The sequence below is a fragment of the Zingiber officinale genome, chromosome 10B, assembly GCF_018446385.1.
Source record: "Zingiber officinale cultivar Zhangliang chromosome 10B, Zo_v1.1, whole genome shotgun sequence".
Lineage (NCBI taxonomy): Eukaryota > Viridiplantae > Streptophyta > Magnoliopsida > Zingiberales > Zingiberaceae > Zingiber > Zingiber officinale.
The window spans coordinates 9,036,403-9,061,573 of record NC_056005.1 but is presented as its reverse complement, the minus strand read 5'-3'; the positions used below and the strand labels follow the sequence as shown (position 1 = coordinate 9,061,573).

Sequence of the window (25,171 nt, the reverse complement as noted above, 5' to 3'; positions counted from 1 at the left end):
GGTTCGAGCTTGGTTCGTTTAGATGTTATCAAGTTCTCAATTCAAGCTTGTTTGATTGTTTGAAATTTTTAGTTGTTTGATTGGTTATTGAGCTTGATAATTTAAATTTATTTATTTTATTTTATTGTTTATTTAACATATTGAAAAGAGTTTATTAATGAATATGGTTCGTGAACATTGTTCACAAACGTTGTTCACGAATGTTAACGAGCTGAACACATATGTGTTCAAGTTTGTTTGTTTATAGGGCTGTAAACGAGCCGAGCCGAGCTTTGGGGTGTTCAAGCTTGTTTGATAAGATAATCGAGCCGAGCCGAGCATAAAATGAACCAAGCTTTTGAAATGAGTGTTCAAGCTTGGCTTGGTTTGGTTTATTTTTTATGAGCTTGAGCTTGTTTGAAGCTTGGCTTGAGCTTGGTTCGTTTAGATGTTATCAAACTCTCAATTCAAGCTTGGCTTGAGCTTGGTTTGAGTTTGGTTCGTTTAGATGTTATCAAGCTCTCGATTCAAGTTTGTTTGATTGTTTGAAACTTTTAATTATTTGATTAGTTATTAAGATTGATAATTTAAATTTATTTATTTTATTTTATTATTTATTTATCATATTGAAAGAGTTTTATTAATAAATATGGTTCGTGAACAATTGTTCACGAACATTGTTCACGAACGTTGTTCACGAACGTTAACGAGCTGAACACATATGTGTTCAAGCTTATTTGTTTAGCTTAACGAGCTGTTCAAGCTTGTTTGTTTAATTAATCTTATGTATATTGAACGAACATAAACAAGCTCTTACCAAGCCGAACACCAAGCTTGTTCATGAACGCTTGGTTCATTTACAGCCTTATTTGTTTAGCTTAACGAATTATTCAAGCTTGTTTGTTTAATTAATCTTATGCATATTAATTACGACATATTTATAAGATTTTTTTTTTCCAAATAAGGTGCGTAACAAAAGATGTTAGGCTTCTAGGTTGATCATCGCGTACACTTTTCGATTTACTCTGATGTCCGATAAAATTTTTTTATAGAATCAGATCGATCACTCAAGGACAATCAATGAGATTAAGTAGGATTATCATTTGTTTTTTTCTACTAACATTATTGTAGCATTGTTCTAATGATGCTTTTCAAGGAAATGATGAAGAGTTTGAACACGTGTGTTTTTTCTTTTTCTTCAACTGTACATATCATTATTTTTAGATACATTTGATTGAGACCATCCATCCCAGCATCGAAATCTAGGGGGTTTTGGCATAATAGGTGGAAAAAATTACTTCCCATCTATTTTTTGTATATACAAAATAAAATATGCAAACAATCATGAGTTGAGTGCAGAGAGATATCTTTGACTGCTTAATCTGACTTATATGATCCACAAAAAATTTAAAAAAAAATCTATAAGAAAAAAGGGGAAAAAAATTCAAATGAAACTGTCTTTCCAGGTTTTACTGCCAGGAAGAAAAAAGAGAACAATCCAGACAAAGCTATGTTTTTGCACAAAATGTGCATTATTACTAACTACAGTAGCAAGTCATGCCACTTGATACAAGATCCATAAGAGGTTTTAGGTTCTCCAATTTTCCTGACAGATCCAAAATGTGTCTTTATTTTTTCGAGATATATATAGACCTAATTATTGTCATAAATAAACATCCCCACTTTATAGCTTACGGTGAGAACCAATGCTGACAGGAACAAAGGATAGCAGCTACCTTGAAGCAGCAATGAAACAACCAAGTCTTGTATTTTTCTGACTGGCCTGAAACCTGAAAGTTTACCACTAGCATTATTATCCGGAAGGCTGTAAAGGAGCAAACCTGCATTTCCTTTCTCCCGCGAGGTGCCCTGTAAATGGATCAAGGCAGGTGAGATATAGAACTCATTAGCTTGGTAGGTTCCAGAAATCTGCCCAACATATTTTCCGATACTAGCATGAGACTCTGCTGCTAATGCTGGGGGGCCGCTTATTGATCCCAGCATGTTGATTAGTCGACTTCTTATTGTGTTGTTACTCTCCTTGCTCGCTGTCATATCTGCACCGTAAAAATGGCAGATACTTCATATTCTAGGATGTAATTGATAAATGTTGCAGCAAATCTGATATGCAATGCCTCATTCATATTGGTTTGAGTTGAAGCAAATGTAGATATGACACTAGCCGTTGAAGACACAAGAAATATTGAAGCTATCAACTAGAGCAATAATCAGATATCTAGTCAAAGAAATTTCTTTTTTATTTCACATTTTCTCTAAAAATGATATTTACATAGAGTCGAGGTAAATAAATTATACCTGGTACAGCAGCTGGAATATCTTCATATTTGTTCTTGAATCCATAATCAGATACAGGTAAAGTCGATAATGTATCAGCTCCAACATTTGTGAGTGCCAACTCTGTAATTCCCTTATTTGTGAGACTTTTGCCACCTTCAACCTATTTTCATGTAATAATATCAGTCTGTAATCCTATTGTAATTATCTTAAACTTTTATCTACAGATACACTTAGAAGATACCAATGCCAACCTTAATATTAGCTTGGCTTAAACTGGAGAGATTTTCAGAATGTTCTGAAACTCCAATGCAATCACATGGTAAATCATTATCCATCGCATCAAAGAATTTATCTATGTCATCAGTAAATTCAAAACTTGATGATTCAGCCTTGGATGGAAAGAAAGCATCATAGAAAATTAAGTCTTGGTCTTGTTCGCCAATATCACATTCCTTAGCAAAGAAGTTGAGGTCATCTTCCACTTGCACATTTTGAAACATTTTATGGTGATCAGAGCATTGGTCAGGGGACACAAGAAACTCAGTTTCGATCCCTTTATATAACTTGCTATTCTCATCATCTCCAGCAACAAAATTGGGAGCAAAACTTGCATAGCCTTCATTGAAATTCCAGTTTTTATTTGCATCGTTCTCTAAGTCATTAAGCTCAACATATTCATCACTTTGGCTTGGAGCATTATGAGATAAATCTCTCAAGAGAATTTGTTCTCTGGAATCATCTATGTCTGTTGGATCACCTGGCAAATTGGTTTGATCGAGGCAGGCAAACACATCTTCCATGAAACTTTGATCTTTGAGAATCTCATCCAGAAGAATTGTAGGATCTTCTTGGCCATTGTCACTTCCTTGCCCATTAGTATGCAGAACAGCAGTATCTTGTTGGATAAGCGTTTCCTGTCCCTAAAAGTAATCACTTGTAATCACAGTTTAGAAGACATGGCAAAAACAAAAAGAAAAGGCCAAATACAAAAATTTTGAACTACCAATAGAAAAGATCCCCAGGAAAGTAATTATGTAAACTAGCAGCGGGAGTGTCAAGTCATGGACTAGGCCAATATAGATATGTTCAGAAATTCAATCACTCAACAGATGCAGAAAAAATATCCTAGCATAATGAATAAGCAGCACAGGCTTAATAAAAAAAAATTCATAAACACTAAGCACATAACATTATTGAGCTTTCCAAAAGAAATGCTTCAGAGTGATAACAGTAACAATTGTTTAAAGTTAGTTGTCAGTGTACATTACAGCTTCTAGATTGACCCATGAATGACAAAATAAGTTAAGTTAGATTTGTTATGATCTAACGATCTGACTGAGTGTGCAGGAGAAATCCAGCTAGGTCGATAGACCGATCGGATAGTTGGTACGAAGTCCAGCTAGGTTGACGGGCCGATCGGATAGCTGGCACGAAGTCCAGCTAGGTCGACGGGTCGACCGGATAGCTGGCACGAAGTCCAGACTGGTCGACGAACTGACCGGATGTCTGACAAAAGGTAAATAAAGGTAAGTCACTGGAAGAGAGTAACTGTGAGGGCACGCCCCAATTGAGGGACAGTAAATGTCGGTCCAATTTAAGTTCATTTGGGATCCCTAAGCTGAGACCTTGACAAGTTCCTGGTCCTGTGAGGACAGAAACTAATTACTTTTATTATTATTTGTCTATGTTTGTGCTAACACTTGTCTTGCAGGTTATTTGGACTAACACATGTTTGCAGGGCAAGAAAGCAAATCTGTCTTCGGGTGAACAGTACCTGAAGGCGCCTTCCATGGTTATGGAAGGCACCTTCCGCTTGATAAATTCTGGCCGAAGTCTTGGATAAGCACCGAAGCGATTGGGATTGATTTTGCCTCATTGGAGGCGCCTTCCAAGCCTTTTATAAGGCAGTCTCAAGTGTGCATTGATACAACAAGAACAATATACAAGCAACTGCTCGCACATTTGAGCCTTCGATTGCTCCCGGTTCCGGTTGCGACTCTACTGCAAAGCTGCTGAGCCCGACGACTACTCTGAGGAGTTCCGATCGCGCCCGACAGATAGACATCAACACAAAGCGCTGTCATTTCTATCTTTGAAGTGTTGGTAACATTTCTTTTTATAATTAATTACTATAAAATGACAAGTGTAGTGTGTAACACTTGGCCTAACTTTTCTTGTACTCGATTCTCTCTTCTGGGGGGGGGTACCGAGAGAGGTTTTTAGTGGATTGTCCATCGATAGGTCCGCGGGACCTGGGCCTTGGAGTAGGAGTCGTCGAAGGTTCCGAACCAAGTAAAAATCGCTTGTATTCTTCTCGTGTTTCTTAATCTTTGAATTCTTACTTTTCGCTGCGTACTCGAGTTTTAAAAACCGAAAAAGAAATGTTTTGAAAATCACGTGATTCAAGAAGGGTCAATACAAGTGCCCAAAGCTGAAGAATGACAAAAACAAAACAACCAAACAGAAAGTACTCAAGGCGACGTGGGACAAATCGTCTTCAGAGGAATCGGAAGCCGAAGATCAGAAGCACCGAAGCTACCTCGACTGGTGGCCCGCGAATCAAATTCAGAGAACAAATTGGAAGACGGGTCCGAACCCGAACCAAGTCACGAGTCTGTACTCGTTTCCGAAGGTCCTGATGAGGTATATTTTAATTTAAGCAAAAAGTTCTTTAAAGTATTACATGCTTAAATAAAAAATTAATCAAACACGAAGTCAAAATAAAATGCTCCTTAAGGAAAACCAACACCTTAAGAAACAAATTGAAAAATCTAATCCAAATCAAGTCGTAAAACTTGAGGAGAAAAATTCAACACTAAAAATTGAAATTAACAAACTTAAAAGGTTGATAGAAGATTTCACAACTAGATCCAAAAATTTAGATATAATATTAAATAATCAAAAAGCAGTATACAACAAATCAAAACTTGAATACAAGTCAAATTCAACAAGTAAATCATTTATATCACTAGCAACTCAACATAAAACACAAACTAAAACTTGGGTTCCAAAAGCATGCCTAACCACACAAGTAGCAATGAACCAATACTATATATCTAAAATTAAAATATATTATGTAAAATCAAATAACCATCCAAAACATAAAACTAAATCAACTAAACCAAAATCAAACCCAAACTATCATTAAGTTCATTACAATTATAAAAATAATCGACATAAACCCAGAACTAAAATTTAATTCAGATCGATAATTCAGGGAAAGACTCCAAACTAGTTGGCACATCCAAAAATAACCAATCCGGCAAGATAATTAGGATTAGCTTAAAAAGGGACGAAAGTTTAACTTGACCTACGGTACTGGTGAAGTTTTGAATGATAGTAGGTTAGGGAAGCTCTGTCTATGCATGTTTAGGAATATATGGCTTCGACCTGGTGGTGGAACTAATCGAAACTACCTCTTACGAATCCTAACTAGTTAAACTAAGGTTTTGTACTATGTTTAGTGGATGAGACTATTTGAAAAACCTCGAAGGCATGGTTACTCTAATGATATCCAAGTGACTCACCATAGCCCAGAATTTTATCCAAAAAATGTCTATTTGTTGAGCCCAAAGTTAAACCTGAATCTAACAAAAAGTTAAACCAAACTCTGAAATTTAACTTAAATCATTTCACAAAAATTATAGAATTCCTTTATTGAAAAAGTAGATCAGGTGAGATGACTAAGAACTTAAATTCAATTCAAATGAAAATCAAAATTAAGTTCTAATTAATTTTTTTTTTAAAAACAAAAATCTAAATTAACATTAATATTAAATTAAGTGTAATAATTAAAAAAATTATTTGAACTTAAAAATTATTTTAAAAACTACTTTAACTTAAATATTATTTTAACTTAAAAAATATTTTAAAAATTGTTTTAACTTAAAAATTATTTTAAATAATTATTTTAACTTAAAAATTATTTTAAAAACTACTTTAACTTAAATATTATTTTAACTTAAAAAATATATTAAAAATGTTTAAACTTAAAAATTATTTTAAATAATTATTTTAACTTAAAAATTATTTTAAAAACTACTTTAACTTAAAAAATATTTAAAAATTGATTTAACTTAAAAATTATTTTAACTTAAAAATTATTTTAAAAAATATTTAAACTTAAAAATTATTTTAAAAAAAAAATTAAAATTATATTAAAATTATTTTAAAAATTATTTTAACATAAAAATTTATTTTAGCTTAAAAATTATTTTATTATTTTTAAAATTATTTTAACTTAAAAATTATTTTAAAAACTACTTTAACTTTAAAATTATTTTAACTTAAAAAATATTTAAAAATTGATTTAACTTAAAAATTATTTTAACTTAAAAATTATATTAAAAAATATTTAAACTTAAAAATTATTTTCAAAAAAAATTTTAAAATTATATTAAAAATTATTTTAACTTAAAAAATTATTTTAACTTTAAAAAGTATTTTAACTTAAAAATTATTTTAAAAATTATTTTAACATAAAAAATTATTTTAACTTAAAAATTATTTTAAAAACAATTATAACTGAAAATTATTTAAAAAAATACTTTAATTTAAAAATTATTTTTTTAAAAAAAAATACTTTAACGTAAAAAATTTTTTAACTTAAAATTTATATTAAAAATTATTTTAACTTTAAAATGATTTTAACTTAAAAATTATATTAACTTAAAAATTATTTTAAAAACTATTTTAACTTAAAAATTATTTTTTGAAAAAAAATTACTTAACTTAAAAATTATTTTAACTTAAAAATTATATTAAAAATTATTTTAACTTAAAAAACTATTTAAAAAACTATTTGAACTTAAAAATTATTTTAAAAACTATTTTAACTTAAAAATGATTTTTTTTAAAAAAATTACTTTAACTTAAAAATTATTTTAACTTAAAAATTATTTTAAAAACTATTTTAACTTAAAAATTATTTTTTAAAAAAAATTACTTTAACTTAAATATTATTTTAACTTAAAAATTATATTAAAAATTATTTTAACTTAAAAAACTATTTTAACTTAAAAATTATATTAGAAACTATTTTAACTAAAAAAGATATTTTAAACTAACTAAATTAACTTAAAAATTCATTTTAACTCAAAATTTAATTTAACCTTAAATTAACTTAACTAAAACTTAACCTAATAACTTAAAAATTCAAACTGATCTTAACTCCTACCTGTTGTATGAATCCAAGTGGATTTTAGATAATGATTGTTCCAAACACATGACTGGGGATTACACCAAATTCACTCAACTAACCTACAAAAGCCTAGGAACAGAAAACGACAGCAAACTCAAGGTAATTGGGATAGGTAATATTGAACTCAAAATTGATTTTATTATTAAGAAAGTATTACTTGTTGAGAATCTCAAATACAACCTTCTTAGTATTAGTTAATTATATAATTCTAGATATAAGGTTAGGTTTCTATTCTCTGAATGTTTGATTAAACACTTAGATAACCCTATTATAAGTCTGAAAGGGGTAAAAAAAAATAATATCTATGCAATTAATCTAACCACTTCTTCACTTAAGTGTTACTTAACACAAAAAGAAGAAACCTAGTTATGACATAGAAGAATGTCACACACCAACTTTAGAAATATAAGTTAAATGAATTAGTTAGAGGCTTACCAAAATTATCCAACTAATCAACTTCAAATAAATTCAATACTAGAACTATTACACTTAAAACGGTTACCATCACGAATTTTTATGTCCTAAAACACCTCAACAAAATGGAATAGTAGAAAGAAAAATAGAACTCTACTTGAAGCTTCTAGGATAATACTAAATGAATATAACTTACCAAAATACTTTTGGGCAGAAGCTGTTAGTACAGCCTGTTATGTACAAAACCGAACTACAATAAATAAACTTACAATAAAACCTTATTTGAATTATATTATAATAAATAACCAAATATTAAATATTTTAAAGTATTTGGATGCTCAATCTACATACTAAATACAAAAGAACACTTAGGAAAATTTGTCTCAAAAATAGAAAATGGAATATTTATAGGATATTCATTAAACAATAGAGGTTATAGAATATATAAAAAAGTTACACTGAAAATTGAAGAAACCTCAAATGTGAAATTTGAAGAGACCAACCAAAACTTAGAACAAACCCAAATTCAACCAATTGATTTTGTTCAAGGTAATACTAGTCAAAGGGGAGTCAATGAAAACTCAATTCACGAAGAAGAAGATCAGCTTCAAGTGAATGAACCTCCTAGAACCCTAAGAGTCAACCTAGATCATCCAATTGACCAAATAATCGGTGACCCAGACCTAAGGGTTCAGACTAGGTCATCCTTCAGGAACTTAAGTCAAATATCCCTAATTTCAAATATTGAACCCAAAACAATAGTTGAATCCTTACTTGACCCAGACTGGATTATAGCCATGCAAGAAGAGCTAGGCCAATTTGAGAGAAACGCAGTCTGGGACTTAGTACCACCACCCAAAAATAAAAAGATAATAGAAACAAAAATGGGTATTCAGAAACAAATTAAGTGAAACTGAGGAAGTTATTAGAAATAAGGCTAGACTAGTTGCTAAGGGATTTAGTCAAATAGAGGAACTTGACTATGATGAAACATATGCCCAGTAGCCAGACTTGAGTCCTTGAATATTACTTAGCTATGCAGCCCATTAAGGATTTAAACTTTATCAAATGGATGTTAAATTCACATTTTTAAATGAGTTAATCAAAGAAGAAGTTTATGTAGGTCAGCCACTTGGGTTTAAGAGTTTAGATCATCCTGATCATGTATTCAAATTTAAGAAAGTCTTATATGGACTTAAACAAGCATCTAAGGCATGGTATGAAAGATTAACCTCTTACCTAATTTCCAAAGGATTGAACCAAGGACAAATTGACCCAACCCTATTTGTCAAATCAATCAAACAAGATATTTTATAGCTCAAGTATATATAAATGATATAATCTTTGGGTCAACCAATTCAAAATTTTTGCAAGAATTTATAACCCTAATGGAACAAGAATTTGAAATGAGTCAGTAGGTAAATTAACTTATTTTTTAGAACTACAAATTAAACAAACAAATGAGGGCAATTACATTTATCAACAAAAATATATTAACGAATTACTTACAAAATTTGGAATGGAAAACACTAAGGAAATAAAGACACCTATGACAACTAATACAACCTTAGATGATGACCTAAATGGAAAACCAGTTGACTTAAAATACTATAGGAGTGCCATGGATAGCCTACTATACTTAATTGCAAGTCGACTTGATATTTTATTTGCAGTTAATATGTGTGCTAGATACCAAACCTATGCTAAAGAATCACATTTGACTCTAAGTCAAAAGAATTTTTAGATATCTCAAAGGAACATCAAATGTAGAAATTTGGTATCCTAGAACAACCAATTTTAAACTCATAGGCTATTCTGACTCAGATTACGCTGACTGTAAATTAGACCGTAAAAATACAAGTAGTGGATGTCAACTACTTGACCCATCATTTATCAACTGGTTTAGTAGAAAGCAACACTGTGTTACCTTATCTACTACTGAGTCAAAATATATAGCTATAGGAGAATGTGTCGCACAATTATTATGGATGATGCACACTTTAAAAGATTTTAATTTAAACTTTACAAATATAAAAGTACTAATTGATAATGTTAGCTCAATTAATTTAACAAAAAATCCTATGCATCATTCAAGAACTAAACACATTGAAATTAGACACCACTTTATCAGGGATCATGCCACTAAAAATGATATTGAACTCAAATACATTGAGTCCAAATCTAACCTAGTTGACATATTCACTAAACTCATCCCTGAATGTGAATTTAGTAACTTACGTCGACAATAAGGAATGTGCTTAATAGATTAGGACCTTTATTTTCAAAATTTTTCTTTAAAAATTCAAGGATAAAACTTGTTATCTATATTTATGAAAATTCCCTATTTTTAGAATTTTCAAAATCAGTTTTAGCCTTAATCTAGATCAAATCCTTAGAATGCATGCTCCTATAGATCGAGGACTTGAGCATCTCACCAACACATTAGGGCTAGCTTGTTTGTGTATTGCTAAACTTAAAAAGGAGTGAGATGCATAGGCAGATTGCTTGAACTTAAGATGCTTATATCAGTGCATCAATACAAGTCTGGGCATTAAAAACCACACTAACAGAAATCAGGTTAAGTTTTTCAGCTTAGTCAAAGACTAACTGAATAAATTAACTTAACCTGACTAACCAAGTGAAAACTGCTATCTTTTGATAGTCAGTAAGTAACTAATGGTTAGACAGTTAATGACACTTTCTAGTTGTTTTATTTTAAAATACTATCAGGTTCAGGGGGAGTATTAATATTTTATATTTTGCAAACTGCATGCATTTTTCTTTAAAATTATTTTTGAAACCTACTTCTAATTTTTTTTTTTTTAAAAAGAGGGGGGGGGGGGGGTGTTAATAAACTGCTATCTCTAAACTTTTCGTTTTCTTCTTTAGCCTTAAAAGTTTTAAAGATAGGTTTTAAAAATCAGTTTGACAAAGAAAAATGATATACTCAAGGAAAAAACTCAAGGAAAAGCTCAAGGATAGACACATTAAGTGATGGGTCCCACAAAAAGTGAAATGGTGGGCCATGACTTTATGTGTCTATCCTTGAGCTTTACCTTGAATTTTTTTTCCTTGAGCATATCATTGCTCTTTGACAAATGTCTAAATTTTTGAAAATATCTTGACATAGTCTTCAAAAGGTTTTTTTACTTAAAATTTTATCATCTTATTTTTGAAAACCTTAAAATTTTTGAAAAGACATTTTTGAAAACATCCCTTATATCTTTTTCAAAACTCAATTTTCAAAAATGTTTTTCAAAATATTTTGAAAGTTATATTAAAATGTTTTCAAAATTCAATTTTCAAAATGTTTTCCAAACTTTTTTTATTTGAAAATGTTGTTCCTTTAATCTTCTAACTCTGTTCTAGCATTTTCAAATTTTATATCTTTTGAAAATCTAATGAAAAGATAGTAAATTTTGAGAATTATGCGAAGTTAGTAGACTTTGAAAATTATTTCAAACTTTATTTTTAAAAATTATGACATGAAGATTTAAGACATATTTGAAAATCCTGTTTAACTTTTTTTTGTAAGTTTAACTTCTCCCAGTAAACCTGAAAATTTTTTGTTGTCAAAATTTTCCTTCCTTTACTTAGGCAATTTTCTCAAACTTGTCTATGTTTATTATTTTTAATGAATGCCAAAGGGGGAGGGTTAGGTGGATTAAGTTAGCATAATACTAGACAAAACACCAAACTCAGACTAAATCAAAATCAGACTAAATTAAAACATGTCATGTGTTTATTTATTTTTTGCATTATTTTTCCTAACTTAACCCATATTGTCATTGCATCAAAAAGGGAGAGATTGTTGGTGCGGTTAGCACTAACAGTCTAAATCAGGTTTTGATGAATGACAAAGTAAGTTAAGTTAGGTTTGTTATGATCTAACGATCTGATTGAATGTGCAGGAGAAATCCAGCTAGGTCGACGAGCCGACCGGATAGCGGGCACGAAGTCCAGCTCGGTCGACGAACCACCGGATAGCTGACATGAAGTCCAGCTAGATCGACGGGCCGACCGGATAGCTGGCACGAAGTCCAACTAGGTCGACGGGCAAACCGAATAGCTGGCACGAAGTCCAGACTGATCGACGGGCTGATTGGATATCTGGCAAAAGGTAACTAAAGGTAAATCACTGGAAGAGAGTGACTGTGAGGACGTGTCCTAGTTGAGGGACAGTAGGCGTCAGTCCAGTTTAGGTCTATTTGGGATTCCTAAGCTGAGACATTGACTAGTTCCTGGTCCAGGGAGGGCATAAACTGATTACTCTTTTTATTATTTGTCTATGTTTGTACTAACACTTGTCTTGCAGGTTATTTGGACTAACACATGTTTGCAGGGCAAGAAAGCAAATCTGCCTTCAGGTGTACAGTATTCAAAGGCGCCTTCCATGGCTATGGAAGGCGCCTTCTGCTGGATAAATTCTAGCCGAAGTCTTGGATAAGCACCGAAGTGATCGGGATTGATTTTGCCTCATTGGAGGCACCTTCCAAGCCTTTTATAAGACAGTCTCGAGTGTGCATTGATACAACAAGAACAATATACAAGCTACTACGCGTACATTTGAGCCTCCGACTACTCCCGGTTCCGGCTGCGAGTCTACTACGAAGCTACTGAGCCCGACGACTACTTCGAGGAGTTCCGATCGACCCATCAGATAGACATCAACACAAAGCGCTGTCATTTCTATCTTTAAAGTGTTGGTAACATTTCTTTTTGTAATTAATTACCATAAAAGGACAAGTGTAGTGTATTGCACTTGGCCTAACTTTTCTTGTACTCGATTCTCTCTTCCGGGGGTACCTGGACCTTGGAGTAGGAGTCGTCGAAGGGTACAAACCAAGTAAAAACCGCTTATGTTCTTCTCGTGTTTCTTAATCTTTGAATTCTTAATTTCCGCTGCGTACTCGAGTTTTAAAAACCGAAAAAGAAGTGTTTTGAAAATCACGTGATCCCCCCCCAAACGTGCGTCACGATCCAACACTCTGAACATTACAACTCTAAGTTGTTTTTTTTTTTGCATTAAAGCTAACCACAAACACACTAAATTATCATTACCATCAAGATCAAAGAATTTAAGTTATCTACTAAAAATGTGTTGACGTAGTAAATACAAAAATATCACTATGGAGCAATCAAATTTGCACAATGACCAAAACTCCATTCCTATTATGTGTCATGGACCAAGGTAGAGGAATATCTCATTTATAATTAACAAAAATGTGTAAAATTCATTTGCTGTCAACCAGGATAATCGGACTAATTCCTAGGTCTGAAATTCAGCAAACACCAGGAATTTCATATTCATTTTTTGAATTGTATACAAGGCAGTTAACTCTCTCAAGACCTGCTTAAAGATTGTAAAACAAACCAACGCTTAAAAATTTAACTGACTATTTGATCCTGCAAAATTGAAATGAAAAAAATGTAGATACGTGATCAATTGGGACAATCTTAAATTCACATCCCTCTAAAACGAAGGTAAAACTTACAAACATAAATAGACTTGCAGGAACATATACCACAATCCTTCTCGTAAGCTAGAGTATAAGTGTTTATGTTGTCATTTGAAAGACAGAAGAGAATCTGACCTCAAATGTATGCATATGCACAATTCTGCGAATATATCAAATGAAGATAACAAGAAAGAACATTTTCATAGGCCAATTTTCCATTTTCATAAACGCAACAGTTTCGATACATGAAAAGAACTTGCATGCTTTAATCAAGAACATGCAAAGTAGGAAAGAACAGGAATTATTTAGTCATATTCTCCAATATGCAAATAAACTGAATAGAAAGACCACAATAAATACATTATCAATCACTAAAATATCTAAAACTCCTACAATAAAACATATCCAAAACAGGAGGCAACCAAGGTCTTCATGAATATGATGGCATGGTGTTATGGAACTTTGACATTGTTGTGAACTCGAACAATGTTGAATTAGCTTGGGAAGTTGTACCAATTAATAGAGAAAGGAGGCATATAACTGTCAAATGGATGCATAGAACAATTTTCCTGACAATTTAAGAATTTTCACTAGATAGAGGAAGCTACCAGTTTACAAGCTCTAATCAGCAAGTAGAAGCAACCAGGTTATCCTAACAATAATCATGTAATTCAACATTGAATGCAAATTATGTTTTACTTGACCAATCTTCTTGTTTTGTTTGAAACCAAAACTATTCAATGTTAGTTTTCAACATGCAGATTCTCTGATCATGTACTGCTAGTCATCATAAACATCACCATCACCTCCACTATCAATTCATGTAAGCAAATTTGATGGGATCAAGATCCTACCTAAGCATATCCAACCAAAGGGGAAGAAGTTCATAAATCTGGATCACATGGAAAGTATTGACACACAATATGAATATTTTACATACTAAAGTTCCAATATCACGAAGCACAAATGGATAGAATTTTTTATTCAGTAAATATATGAAAATACAATATAGCTCTTAAAGTATTCCATCTTGAGATAGTGAGTAGCAACTTCAATGAGATAAATGATAATTATATAATGGATGATAAAGACAATAATTAAAAGAATCTATGTAGAAACAGTAAGCACAAATCCAGATGTGATAAACAAGCATAGACTCTGTGAAAATGATATGGCATGAAAAAGAATTATTTAGTATAGTAAATGTTGATGATGAACATGCCAAATTGAATATAAATATATCCTAATCAAAGTTGTTGGGGCTAAGATCTTTTGTGGAATACTAAGCAAGCATAGAATCCGACCATAGGTTTCTAACATTGTAGCCCAATTCAAATCTACTTAGGACATGGATAACTTTGGATGTTAATGTCTAGATCATAATTTTATCTACCATACATACAAGTCTCAACTATTTAGGGTTACCACATGGATTGCATCGATCAAATTGCATTCTATGAAAAGCTATATTGATTGTAAAATTCATATTATTGAATTTTTTTCATTCTATTAGCCTGAATTTTTATTGATTTCCTCTTTCTCTTACCCCTTTAATGATTCGCCATTGGTGGCAATTGAATATATTCATATCATCTCAATTTAGTCTTTTCCCTTTCATTTTATCATCTATTGTAGGCACACCTAATCATGTACCAATCTTGAATAAAATTTGCAGTACACCTAAATATATGCCAGTATTATGCAAATTTTGGCTTCTTTAATACTAAAAATGTGAATTGAAGAACTATGAAAAAAATAATTTTTCCCTTTTATTTCAAGCATGCTTAAGAAAACAGCTGATTAATGAGCTTACCTGAAGAAGATCATTGTATTCCAAGTAGTTCTGATCATGAACATCAATGGCATCATCATCCCCAACATCCAACATCAGGACCAATCCATTAGCCTCTTCCACTTCCCAATCCTCCTCAACGAACGGCGCACCATATTGAGCCCCATTCTGTGGACCAGCGCCGCTTTTTTGGAAGACCCGGCACACAACATACGAATCCTTCTCCATCGCCAATCCAAAAAGAAATAAATGTCAATAAATTTCAAAAACACCCAAAAAAAAACGACTTATAAAAAAAGTACCTGCGGAACCTCTGACTGCGCGAGCTCGGCATCATCGAGGCGGTACTCGTGCATGACCCAGTTAGTTCTGGTGCCGCGTGGGGCGCGTCCGGAGTGGTAAACGAGGGTCTTCTTCATGCCGACGACGCGCGCGCCACGTGAGACGGCGCGGTCCTTCCCGGTGGTCTTCCAGTACCCCTGAGCGGTGGCCCGATTGGTTCGGGACCGGCTGGAGTACTTGCGGTCGAGCGGGCTGAAGAAGTACCACTCGAGGTCGCGGCTGCGGAGGCGGGAGAGGCCGGGGAGCTCCCACGGCTCGCATTTGTAAAGATCCACTTCAGCGATGGCATCCACGCGTAGGGCCCGACGGCAGACCCTCCGTCTGAGGTAGTAGCTGACGAGCTCCTCGTCGGTCGGATGGAACCGGAAGCCAGGAGCGAGGAGAGCAGCCGAACGTGTCGGCGCGGGAGCAGACGAGATGGTAGCGGTTCGCATCGATATGGGACTCAGCGGATCGGCGATCGGCATCGGAACCGAAGGGAAGACGAAATCTGCCGAGCGATCTAACTTTGAATCCTTCTGGTCCTCCTCGTCACATCGCGAGGAGGGTCGGAGGCATGCGAGAGAAAGCGTGCGCAGGAAGAAAGGAAATTAAGGAGGAGAAGCAGAGTATTCTGCAAACAGGGATTTTGTACCTTAAATTGTAAATAGAATTTCAAATTACGTATCTTGGCCGCTCGATTTGTGCTCCGATGGTGAAGTTGCCATAATTGGATGCCGAATTATATTGCTATAATTGTAGGAAGTCACGTATCTATATTATGTATTATGACGCGGGCCGGCCGTGGTATGTACCCATCTCTCCTGCGTTTTGGTGCGGCAGGTTTGGTGCGGCGGAAGAAAACAAAAGAAAAAAGAAAAAAAAAAAAACACGTCAGCTAAGTTAAGGATACCTGTCTCGCCAAGATCTCTATCGGCGACGCGCGACGAGCTCTCCGCCGAAGCATACCTGTCTCGCCAAGATCTCTCTCCGCCGAAGCTTGCCGCCTCCCTCTATCGCCGACGCGCGACGAGCTCTCCGCCGAAGCAAACCTCTCTCGCCGCGATCTAGGGTTTTTTGCTGGCTTCTCTTCCCTCTCTCGCCGGCGGCGCATTCCTCCCTCTCCTGCGGTGTCTTGCGATCTAGGGTTTTTTCCTGGCTTCTCTTCCCTCTCTCGCCGACGGCGCACTCCCTCTCCTCCGAAGCTTTCAAGGTGCCGCGATCAAGGGTTTTTTGCTGACTTCTCCTCCCTCTCCTCCGAAGCAAACGAGGTTTTTTCTTTGATGTAGAAATAAAATCATTTATTTCCTAGAGCAGCAATCATTCCATTCTTCACAGATTAATTAATTTTTTGAGATAATTTCATCGTCAATTGTTATTTTAGTAATATGCTTCAATTTGCAATAGTTGCATTAATTATTGTTTTAGTAATATATTTTGTGTATTTCTATCTGATAGTCTGCATGAAATAGTCTCCACACTGATTTCAAAAGATTTGTGTACATTTACTTGCTTGATTCTTAAAGACCTATTGACCATTAACAAAATTAGCAAATAGAATAGAAGTTAAAGCTGATGAACATTCTAGGTACTCTAAGTGCATGTTTCCTACTAGACATTAAGAACGGATCTAATAGCTATATATATATATATATATATATATATACAGATTTGATATGCTGAGCGATGCTTTGTGCGCGACCGTGAGCGACGCGCAGACGTGGCGTTGCCAGCTCGGTTTCTCTATAAATAAAATATTCCTACTATTCTCTCTCTCCGGTGGGCCTCTGTTCACTCGCCCAGCATATCAAATTTGTATATATATATATATATATAAGATACATCTTTTGATAAATTATTGTTTATTTTTAGGTACACATACTGTTATTATTTGATGATTCATTTTCAAAAGTTAAAGGATTCATTTGATAAACAACACAACCCCAATTCTCGGTTGGTTTAGATCCCTCGTTCCTCGACCCTTCTTCGTGATCTCGACCCTTTGCATCGCCGTCGCCGTCGCCGTCGCCGTAGGAGGTAGCACACGGCGCCGCCTACCGGTTTTTCTCCCCTCTTCCTGCTTTCTGCGGATGGTGACGGTTCCTCCCCTTCTTAGTCTTTGCTGACGGCTGACCGGACACAACGTCGACTCTCGGCTTCTCTCCACTATTTTCTCAACTCTAGCTCGGTATTTCCTCTAACTTATGTTCGTTCTTCACTCATACTCGGAGTTCCGTTTCTTATTTGTGAGATTATTCAAATAGGCTTTTTATCGTCTAGCCTATGATTTTCATTACTTGGAATGAAGAACAAGTTTGTAAAGTGGTTTTGGATACAGAGTTGAACTCGTGTCTTGTAAAAAAAATTTCTTCTTGTAGTTGCAGCTTTTTCAATTTTTATGCGGGCGAGCAATTTAAATCTGATCTTATAATCACTGCAAAAACGTGTCTGAATGCAATTGTTAACGTGAAACTTTATAAGCAAGTATCATAATATCATGTGTGTTTATTTTTGTTAAATTTTAGGTAGTCACACACTTTTTTATAGCTTAATCAATGTCCTTTTTCTTGTATTTTGATGAAATTTACTATCTCAACTTGAGTTTTCTTTCCAATGTAATGATTCTTGATAGAAGTTAATTTGTAGTAGAACCATTCTTTTAATGCTCTAAGCATGAGCCTAGCGGTAGAATCTCCATTGCAATCTTCAAGTAGCGGAGAAGACTTTGCCGCTTTTCTTGATTCAGAATTGGATTTAGCTTCCTCCAAGAGTTCTCCTAATGAAGAGAATGTGAAGAATGACGAGGAAATTGATTTGCAAGAGCGAAGGTATAATTTAGATTGCTAAGCATACATAATATTTTTTTGTGAATTTCCTTTGCAGCCCTTTTAGGTTTATGCTTCATTTTTGATAACATATACTTTGTTTGTTTGTGAATAACCCAGTTTTTGATATTATTTTGTAACTTAAATCTATAGGTGCATGTTTCTATACCTACCCCATTATTTTACCACATTGGTATTAGAATTAAGTAATAGATATACGAGGATGAACAGAATAAGAAATGAGAATATTAGAGAAAAAGTCCGCATACCAACATGTACTTGGACGGTTAATAAATGGACCAATTAGGTGATGGAAAATTATGACAAATACATACATTAAACGAGGAAGAGGAAGACTAAAGAGACTTAGTTAACAATAATAAAATAAGATAAAATTTTAAATATAGATGATGATAAGTCTAATGGTATAGGAGGATCCATATAGCCGATCTTATCTAGTGGGACAACGTTTTGTTGTTGTTGTATTTGTATGATAATTAATTATTCAGTATCTCCACATGCTGGGCTTCTGGGCTGGCCACCGCGTGCACTTCCCAATTTACCATGGTGACCGGTGGGAAACTTCCGTGGGGCAGGACCGGTCACCCAGGGATAGTCAATGAGGCTAACTGGGATTATCATTTTTTTTTTTTTTCATTCTTGTCTCATCTTGAATGTATAATGTTAACTAGGAAATTGTGTTCTTTTCTGTTGTTGCTAGTTTAATAATGGCTGTTATATGCTTTTATGTGGAATGACAGGTAGTCATCCTTCTCTACTCAAATCACATAGTTCATGTTTCACTTGAATATACTAATACTTTGTATATTTTATAATCTTATATTTTTTTCACAGCATGCGATAGCTAGTTTTATCTTGTTAAATGCTTTTTGCAGGAGTAAAAGACAAAAATTGGAGGGGTTTGACACTTTAGAAGATCTTGAAACTGAAACATTGGTCGAGCCAATTGAAGAACATATTGGTATCACTAATTAGTTTGATGAGTAAGATAATGTTGTCATTCCCTTACTGATTCTGCTCTATTAAGATAAAACGTGCAACCACTATCATTTGTGCCCAACTGAAAAGAAATTTGGGATTGATAAGTTTTCTGGATTTTCATATATTAAGAAACATGAAAGGCAACAAAAGAAAACTTTCAATTATCTATCATTTCACTGAAACACTGTCAACAAATGACCTATCCTGCTGGATATCTAACTATCAACAGTCATCAGTAGCTTTGACACTATTGTTTGCTCGGTACATTGAAAGATTCAAGTTCAGAAAGAATAGTCTCACGCCGAAGTTTATTATAGTGTGTATTGGAAATATCAAGCTATAAGTGTGAGGTCTCATAATGTGTACATTTAATTTGTAAGAGCACAAGATGGTCTTTGAAATTTGTTGCTGGTGCATTTGCCACTTGAAAGACACAACATACTTTAATAATTTTGGATTGATTGATTAGCTGTATACAATGAGATTATGTTGATTAGCCACTATCATTTTGCAATGACATGTGTGACATATTTCCAATTAACCAAAATTTTCTTTCGTTTTGTAACCTTCTGTATTGATTTATTACGGACTGAAAGATTATTTTGAAAGCTTGTGATAGCTAACTAAGGACTAAGGTTGCATGATCATCTTTTGTATCTGTTACACTTGCAGGAACATCTACGGCTGGAAAGTATGTAATCTGCCCTCCACATCCTGGATTCTTCAAAGGATTATGCATCAGATGTGGACAGATAGAAGAAGATGGATCAGGTGTTGCATTTGGTTATATCCATAAGGTAATTTAGTCCATGTTGAGAGGGAACAACTTTTGTGCTTATGCATGCATTGACATCTATTCAATTAAAGAGAAGTATGAGGAATATAATTGAAACTTGTTGCTAACTACTACCCTGAGACAATGTTGCCAACAAGTGTATTAATGGCTTGACTATACTGTTCATTACTTTTCTAGTTGAAGGAATAAATGCAAAGGCAGAACAGAGAAATAGGCATGCTATTTAAAGGGTTGAATATGCTACTTGTGTAGATGATGTAATGATTTCCCCAATGCAAAGCATTTTCTTTCAAACTAATTTCATTATGTGGTCATTTCAATTTTGAAACATAGTTGTCATAGTTTTGTATATTTCAATTCTGAAACAAAAAATGCTGTCAAGATAAAAATAAATGCCCTGATTTTCAAGTGAACAATCATGAAAAAGAATCTCGAGATGTACATTTTCCCAATCTCTTGAATCTTTCTTACAGCCTTGAATTGTGTAACTATAAAGAAAATGTTTATAGGGCATCGCTGAAAAGCACATATTTCAGTTTTGTTATTTCAAATATAATTCTATATTAGATTTTAATCACTTTATTTTAGGTCGTGTTGAATTCTTTTGCTTGGCCTTTTTCAGTAGTTTTTTAGTTATTTTTTGCTGTTAGAATTTTAATATTGTACTACCATATGACATGTTCCATTTGCAGTATTTAAAGCTAGGCAACGTGGAAATTGAGAGGCTTCGTGGTGCAGATCTAAAGAATTTGTTGCATAAGAAAAAATTGATATTGATCTTAGATTTGGACCATACTTTACTCAACTCTACATGCTTTGCTGATATCACTTCTGATGAAGAATATTTATTTAGACAGATCGATGGCATGAAAGGTATAATATCTCTTGCCAAATCTCTCTTTCTCACCAAGCTTGTTTTATTATCTATCAACTTGAAAATTAGAGGGGCAACAAAAAGGATGGGTTGAGCTTTATTATTATTTTCTTACCTTCAACTAATTTGTGATCTCATGTAAATTCTCATTTATAACTTAATTCTTGTGACACAAGTTTCTGTACTTAATGATTACCTGATTTCTAATGCCTGCTGGTAATGATTATGTAGTCTCTGAAATATACAAGAACAATTAACAAACAGAGAGTCATAATTATTTTAATTTTCTATCTGAATCTTATATCACCATTTTAACTCTATTATGACTATATCACTAGTTGATGACTTAGATGTATCACAACTGCGGTTAAGATCCATATTCATAGGGTTGAGATTCTTTTACAATGGGCATTAGAGCCCAGTGCCACACTTAATATGTTTCTTTCCGGATTAGGACTGACATTGTTGATGTTGGTTTTATAATCTTGAAATATGGACCTATCAAATGTAGAGGTAACTAGTAACTCTAGAATATATCCTTGAAGTTTGTTCTTCAAATTCTTATTGCAGTAAGTGTTTCACTGTGTTACCTTCAGTTTTATTAGATGCTTTATTTTACCTCTGTTTTTTTTTTGTGTGTGCGTGCGCTATGTAGATGATCCTGACAGAAGCTTATTCAGATTGGATACTATGCATATGTTGACAAAGTTGAGGCCCTTTGTTCATAATTTTCTGAAAGAAGCAAGTTCTTTCTGTGAGATGTACATTTATACTATGGCAGAGCGTTCTTATGCTATGGAAATAGCCAAGCTTCTTGACCCTGATAAAGTGTACTTTGAGTCAAAGGTTATCACTCAATCTGATTGCACCCAGAGACATCAAAAAGGCCTGGATGTGATACTTGGTGCTGAAAGTCTTGTGGTGATTCTTGATGACACAGAAGCTGTAAGTTGTGTAGGTCTCTTTTTTCGGTTGAAAGCAATAAATAATCCTATTGTATGATATCGTACCACGCATCCTATTATATGATATTGCACCCACACATGATACAATTAATTTCATAATTATGATCAGGAATTGTGTAAAGCCGCATGTATATGATGCTTTCCTTAAGTTGAAGCTCCTCCAAATGAGACTTGCAACTAAGGAATGCTGGGAAGCCTGCCACATGGTGCTTCCCGATTTACCCTAGTGGTCAATGGGAAACTTCTGTGAGGTCGTGCCATTCACCCCAGGCTCAACATTACCGAGTCTAGTTAATTATTTTTTTTTTCCTCTGAAGTTGAATCATAGATGTTAGTTGATGTTCAACTTATTATTAAAGATAGAAAAATAATCGTAGAAAAAAAAAGAAAATGAAAAAGGATTTCACCAAAAAACAAAGAAAGTGGAGCCTTGGTTGAGAGCATTGACGTTTTAATCTTATAAGAGAAGATACAGAGAACCTAGTTTACCTCTCATTTTAATCTTTTAAAAGATTTCACTTCACCTTTGCATGCATATTTCATATGTACATAATTTTTAATTTGAGATTAAACAGAGGTGAGGAAAAATATTCTTTTGAAGAAAAATAAACTATTCAATTTAGCATTGATCTACTAAAATTCTCAACCTTCTCCGAAGTACTCTCCTACAAGGAGGCTGTGGTCTCCTCTTAAGGGGAATGAAGGATATGAAATTTTATGGGACAAAGGTGGGCTCTATCCTCTGTCACTAAGTTGAAACTATTAGGACAACGTAAAATTATACATAATTCAACCATATATATCATCATAATATGATAACTAATAAAAATATCTCATGTGAGACTAAACTATATATTCTAACATTATCTTTTCTAAGTTTTTCCTGTGATGCAGATTGAATCTTTTACATGGTTCTAGAACATTATTTTATTGTTTAGCTGGAATATTTTATCTGTTGGCTGTTTGTCTTAGGTCTTTATATTTTTTAGATTGCTGAATATCTTACTCGTAGTTGGTTATTAAATATGAACCAAGCAGTTTAAAGGTATGCAATAAAGGAGAATTGATAAATACTAAAGATCAGAAAAATGCTTTAAGAAAATGAAAGGGAAGATTATTTGTTTTCAAAATAGATTGGATGCAAGACATAAATTTGTTGTATCCAGTGTTGCTGGCTTTCTCTAATAGCAAGACATTGGTTGTTTAATGAATTTGAAAGAACAATAAATGATTGAATACACAAGAAAACACTGCAGTTTTTATACAGGAGATATTGTGCAAACTACCATCACCACATGATCTTGTGCTTAGGCAAATCTGATGTGATATCAAGGGATGAAAAAAGGTTTAACGAATGATTCATGTGAATTTTTTTAATGTTTTCTTTGTTTAGTGATTGAACTGCAACATGCTCTTTTACTTTTTCCATAGGACAAATGTTAAGTCATATGACATGATATAAATATATCTTATTTTAAATTAGATTAAATTAGTCATAGTTGGCCTAATGGACATTTTAAGAAAAAAATGGAGGATACGTGTAATACATTAAAAAAAAAAACAGCAGGGTGAGCTCATATAATTTACCTTTTTATTTTTCTTGGATTTGGCTTATGCTTAAATGCTTACTGCAGGTCTGGCATAGGCACAAAGACAATCTAATTCAGATGGAGAGATACCACTTCTTTGCTTCTAGTTGTCGTCAATTTGGTTTTAATGCTAAGTCATTGTCTCAACTGATGAAGGATGAAAGAGAATCTGATGGTGCGCTTGCTACTGTTCTCAAGATTCTTAAGCGGACTCACCAGATGTTTTTCGATCCAGTGAGTTACACTACCTTCAATTTTAGTTGTGTTACGATTTCCCCTTCCCTTTGTCACTTATTGGGAGCGTATTTCAGGACATTGCTTCTGATGTGTCAACAAGAGATGTAAGGCCGGTAAGTGTGCAACCTTAAAGAATTCATTTAGTTTCTATCGTGTTTGCCTTCTCCACTCGTATGTGAGTTTTTTATATTCTTTTGCACTTCTAAGTTTTAACCAATTTTGCTATGTTTGACAGTGTTCTATGTGATCCTATATACATGTTGCATCATTCCCCTTGTTTGAAATTGCTCCTTTTAACTGAATCATGGCATGGATTTGTCCGCATTGTTCGCTAAGCTGAACATTATCGTATTTGTTTTTCCTTTTTTTGTAGTTGCTTAAAGGTATACGGCGAGAAATATTACAAGGGTGCAGAATAGTTTTTAGTCAAGTATTTCCATCAAAGTCGCCGGCCCAGGATCATCCAATCTGGAAGATGGCGGAAAGATTAGGAGCTACATGCTATACGGAAGTGGACCCATCGGTGACGCACGTCATCTCGACAGATACAGGTACCCAAAAGGCACATTGGGCAGCTCAAAAAAAGAAGTTCTTGGTTAGTCCACACTGGATCGAAGCATCAAACTTCCTGTGGCAACGTCAGAAGGAAGAAGATTTCCCGATTAGCAATCCACGAAGCCGCAACAGTTGATTTCACCGCGAAAGCTTCAGACACTGTTTGATGAAGGATCTGTTCTGTTGGTCTGCTTGAATCAGTTTTACCCATCTATATTTGTTGTGGATACTTCAACTAACTACTACAAGCTAATACACCATCTCATTTTATGAGCATTTCAAGTTGCCAAACCATTTATATCAATGGTAGTACATTGAGCTGTTTTATCTCTGTTCATTTAGTATTATATTAGTGGTCGCATGGTACTTGTAAAATTTGCTGTTCAGTCAGCAACAAATTTAAACCTCGGAAGAAATATATATATTTTTCTCATAATCCACGTATCCAAATTCTTACCTATCCTATTAATCTTTTAGGTAGACGGTCTTTTCTTATTTGCTCATAAGATATATCCGGAAGTATTCGTAATAATTTGCCTAGTAATCAATCTTCCCCGTCAAAAATTGACTATAAAATCGGCTCTCGTCCCAGTTGGATTTCGAATTGTTCTGGTTTGCGAATAAAAATTAAATAAATAAATTTGAATATTAATGAGTTTGGTTTAATTATTAGTGAATAACGTTTACGAATGGGAATAATTTATGCTTATATATATTTATTAATTTATATACTTGTCCAAAACGTATACCAATCAACCATAAGACGTCTCAAGCTCTCAAAAGTTTAAAAGGCATATCATTTTTTTTTTTCCGTTTTACCCTTCTGTAATATCACCGTCTCAACTCTTTTAGAGGCCTATTTTTT

At 33.7% G+C, this 25,171-nt stretch overlaps 2 protein-coding genes across 8 annotated transcripts; one reads left to right on the top strand and one right to left on the bottom strand.

Moving 5' to 3' along the window:
- Positions 1 to 1,422: 1,422 nt before the first annotated feature.
- LOC122028745 (NAC domain-containing protein 53-like) lies at positions 1,423 to 16,081 on the bottom strand. The gene is made up of 5 exons (XM_042587613.1): positions 15,445 to 16,081; positions 15,164 to 15,361; positions 2,529 to 3,197; positions 2,296 to 2,437; positions 1,423 to 2,036 (listed from the first exon to the last, which is right to left on the bottom strand). The coding sequence occupies exons 1-5, from the start codon at positions 15,949 to 15,951 to the stop codon at positions 1,633 to 1,635; spliced, it is 1,920 nt and encodes a 639-aa protein (XP_042443547.1). The 5' UTR covers positions 15,952 to 16,081; the 3' UTR covers positions 1,423 to 1,632.
- A 234-nt stretch (positions 16,082 to 16,315) lies between these two features.
- Positions 16,316 to 24,742, top strand: LOC122029301 (RNA polymerase II C-terminal domain phosphatase-like 4). 7 transcript variants are annotated; one of them, XM_042588234.1, is made up of 9 exons: positions 16,316 to 16,734; positions 18,113 to 18,291; positions 19,185 to 19,270; positions 19,963 to 20,087; positions 20,779 to 20,959; positions 21,616 to 21,905; positions 23,560 to 23,748; positions 23,826 to 23,864; positions 24,125 to 24,742. In XM_042588234.1, the coding sequence occupies exons 2-9, from the start codon at positions 18,137 to 18,139 to the stop codon at positions 24,440 to 24,442; spliced, it is 1,383 nt and encodes a 460-aa protein (XP_042444168.1). In that variant the 5' UTR covers positions 16,316 to 16,734; positions 18,113 to 18,136; the 3' UTR covers positions 24,443 to 24,742. The 7 variants fall into 7 exon arrangements, with proteins under 7 accessions (XP_042444168.1, XP_042444167.1, XP_042444165.1 ...); XM_042588233.1 differs by having other exon boundaries at positions 18,110 to 18,291; XM_042588231.1 differs by having other exon boundaries at positions 17,427 to 18,291.
- The last annotated feature ends 429 nt before the right edge of the window (positions 24,743 to 25,171 follow it).

Excerpts from the sequence above, each read along its gene's own strand:
- LOC122028745 (XM_042587613.1), bottom strand. The coding sequence starts at position 15,951 with ATGCCGATCGCCGATCCGCTGAGTCCCATATCGATGCGAACCGCTACC. Across the intron at positions 2,438-2,528 it reads TAAGCCAAGCTAATATTAAG|GTTGAAGGTGGCAAAAGTCT; the intron begins GTTGGCATTGGT and ends ACATGAAAATAG. Across the intron at positions 2,037-2,295 it reads TATTCCAGCTGCTGTACCAG|ATATGACAGCGAGCAAGGAG; the intron begins GTATAATTTATT and ends TTTACGGTGCAG.
- LOC122029301 (XM_042588234.1), top strand. The coding sequence starts at position 18,137 with ATGAGCCTAGCGGTAGAATCTCCATTGCAATCTTCAAGTAGCGGAGAA. Across the intron at positions 19,271-19,962 it reads GCCAATTGAAGAACATATTG|GAACATCTACGGCTGGAAAG; the intron begins GTATCACTAATT and ends TTACACTTGCAG. Across the intron at positions 23,865-24,124 it reads CAACAAGAGATGTAAGGCCG|TTGCTTAAAGGTATACGGCG; the intron begins GTAAGTGTGCAA and ends CTTTTTTTGTAG.